This window comes from Polyodon spathula, chromosome 27 (genome assembly GCF_017654505.1).
Source record: "Polyodon spathula isolate WHYD16114869_AA chromosome 27, ASM1765450v1, whole genome shotgun sequence".
Classification (NCBI taxonomy): domain Eukaryota; kingdom Metazoa; phylum Chordata; class Actinopteri; order Acipenseriformes; family Polyodontidae; genus Polyodon; species Polyodon spathula.
Window position 1 is genome coordinate 4,547,208 of NC_054560.1, and position 2,989 is coordinate 4,550,196.

The window sequence follows — 2,989 nt, forward strand, 5'->3', positions numbered from 1 at the left end:
TCCTCGATGTTTTCAACCAGTTTCTTATAGAATAAAAACAGCCACACACACACACACACACATTATATATATATATATATATATATATATATATATATATATATATATATATATATATATATATATATATATATTATATATAATATTTCACCTGCTCGAATTTTAATAATGTATCTTTAGATATATAGCGATATTGCCCTTACGGAAATAACCTATAAAGTCCTACAGAATTTCTCTAAAACTTTTTTTAGTCCCACAATGGAGTACCGCTATCCTACAGGACATTTCGGTAAGGGACTGAACACAGTACATATCAGTAAGGAAAGCTGTATACTTTATAAACCGTATACTGTTTCAACGCCTCTATCAGCAGGTACATTGCAGCAATTAAATATCTGTTGGGCTGCACGTCTCTCTCTCTCGCCTAGTTTCAGGGGGGCTGGTTCTAGCGCGTCACCATGACTCTTTCATTTCTGCCTGGCATGTTTACTTGTTAAACCTGTTTCTATGACCACGGGGGGAGGAGCATGGCCCTTTAAGAAGCCGGGAAGATTGAGAGAGTGTAGAAGTAGAGTTGAGCAAATGAACTTGAGAGCTGCTTTATATACCAGAGCTAAATTTAGGACCGATCGTGCGCTACCTCCATCCTGAACGCGTTTCCTCCGCTTAATTCAATTGGTTCAGCTTCTCAGCTGCAATATTTATAAGTTAGGATCGCCTACCAATCAAAGTTTCACATGACTTTCAAACACTACTTCATATAGCAGAGGAGAACTCGACTATTTACAAAAAGTTTTTTTTTTACACGAGGAGTAAGGTGGATCGAACTTCTGCTGAATATTTCGTCAGCGGTTTTTTTTTTTTTTTTTTTTTTTTTTTTAAATATATATTTTTGCAGTGAAAGAAGTTGAAAATGGCTTTAAGCGGTACCATTCTACCTTCTATATCTACGTTTGCAAACCCGTGGGAAAAATGTTGGGAAAACGTGAGTATATATATTTTACTATATATAATACTATATGCGCGCATTAGTATTATTATTGTTATGCAAAGTGTCTTAATATGCTGGCTAATCTCACATGCACGCAGTACTGCTGTTAAAAGTGGTGACCATACAGAATGTCACAAAGCAGTCATATTTCTATTTTTGTGTCAAAGCGTTTTACATAACAAACGCGCTCTGGTAATTATTCTAAATGCTAATGTTCATTTGTTTTGTTGCAGAGGTGGAGAACTGAAATGGACAAGGCTGTACACTCCAGCTGCTCAATGGCCGTGCAGAACACGGACACGTACTTTCCAAGAAAAGACGACGAAGATCTGAGCAATTTCTTGGATCTGGAATTTATCCTCGCCAACACCACCGGCTCCGACAGTTTGAATCCCATCGCTCCTGCTGGAGAGTACTCAATGACATCTACTGAACCCAGCTCTCTCTACCAGACTGGCAACCCCGCGGGGTCCTACAGCGGACCCGAGCAGAGCAGCGCCCCGCCACCCTACAGCACTAGCCTTATGGAAGAGCTGCTGAGGTCTGAGGTGGACAATAGCTACTGTCTCGCCAATAACGTACACGGGAGATTCCTAGTCGCTTCAACGAACTCTTTTGCAAACCAGGACTTTGTTGACAACATCAAGGTTGAGCCAAGCATGGATGGTTACGGACCGATCATGGGCATGGTGCCTCAGACCGGCGTTAAAATTAAACAGGAGGGGAATTCATCGTGCATGATGGCTTTCGAGCAGCCCAGGGTAGCCAGCTCCCCCCAGACAACGGGCAACATGACCCCGCCTCTGAGCCCCGATGACCTGATGAACACAGACTGCCAGCCTCAGATGTGCCACTCCATGACATTCCAGCAGGGATACCACTCTGCCCAAAACTTCCCCCCTCCTCCGCCTGGCATGCCGCTCCAGTATCACACAGCGCACCAGTTCAGCATGTACGAGGATGGGCTCAGCCTCCAGCCGTCGGCGCAGAGAGTTCTGCTGACCCCGCCGTCATCCCCACTCGAACTCCTGGACTCCAAACCAAAGAGAGGTCGCAGGTCCTGGCCCAGGAAACGAACCGCGAGTCACACCTGCACCTACGCCGGCTGTGGGAAAACTTACACTAAGAGCTCTCACTTGAAAGCGCATCACAGGACGCACACAGGTAAGGGGAATGCCACGGTCACTGTCGCAATTCTGCAGAACACATGATAATCCCCAATACACAAATTATATATATAAAGATACTGTAATAATAATAATAATAAATCAGGGATGAATATTAAACCATTTCGTGACTAAAATAACTTTTTTTTTTTTTTTTTTTTTTCTGTTAACCCAGGTGAGAAGCCCTATCACTGCAGCTGGGAAGGTTGTGGCTGGAAATTCGCCCGTTCCGATGAACTGACCCGACATTTCCGTAAACACACCGGCCACCGTCCCTTCCAGTGCCACCTGTGCGAGCGTGCCTTCTCCAGGTCGGACCACCTTGCCCTGCACATGAAACGACACATGTAAACTGAGCATGCAATTCTGCACTGGACTGGACTTGTTATACTCATTGCTATTTAATTATTATATCAAATAAAAAAGGAACGAGTTTATATATATATATACACTTTAAAACGCGTAGCTGGTACTACTTAGTTGGACAAACGAATTTGCAAAGGCTTTTGCAGAACATAGTGAAGATTTTTTATTTTATTTTATTGCAATTGCGAACTTGACCCAAAAGGCAGGTCCTAAAACATCTCAGAAAAAAACAAACAAAAAAAAAAAAAAAAAAAAAAAAAAAAACTGGGATCATGCATTGACGTTTAATTCTATTAAGTTTATATTTGATGTGCCAGGGAAGTTCCTATATACCACGTCTGTATTGTAGGTAATATGGGGTAACATTGACAAGTTGTTTTTATATTTGCTGTACCTGTAAACTGCACGTGAAATAAGCTTTTATAAAAAGAATGTTTTTTTTTTTTTTTTTTTTTTTTTTTTTTTT

The 2,989-nt window shown here is 41.6% G+C and overlaps 1 protein-coding gene across 1 annotated transcript; it reads left to right on the forward strand.

Annotated features, from left to right (window-relative positions):
* The first annotated feature begins 565 nt into the window (after positions 1-565).
* On the forward strand, positions 566-2,989 carry LOC121301565 (Krueppel-like factor 2). The gene is made up of 3 exons (XM_041231063.1): positions 566-985; positions 1,225-2,155; positions 2,333-2,989. Exons 1-3 carry the CDS (start codon positions 914-916, stop codon positions 2,506-2,508), a joined length of 1,179 nt encoding a protein of 392 aa, XP_041086997.1. The 5' UTR covers positions 566-913; the 3' UTR covers positions 2,509-2,989.

What these genes read in the sequence shown, in the direction of transcription:
- LOC121301565 (XM_041231063.1), top strand. Translation starts at nt 914, where the DNA reads ATGGCTTTAAGCGGTACCATTCTACCTTCTATATCTACGTTTGCAAAC. An exon ending in GGGAAAAATGTTGGGAAAAC is followed by an intron (nt 986 to 1,224) that starts GTGAGTATATAT and finishes GTTTTGTTGCAG; the next exon opens with AGGTGGAGAACTGAAATGGA. An exon ending in GCATCACAGGACGCACACAG is followed by an intron (nt 2,156 to 2,332) that starts GTAAGGGGAATG and finishes CTGTTAACCCAG; the next exon opens with GTGAGAAGCCCTATCACTGC.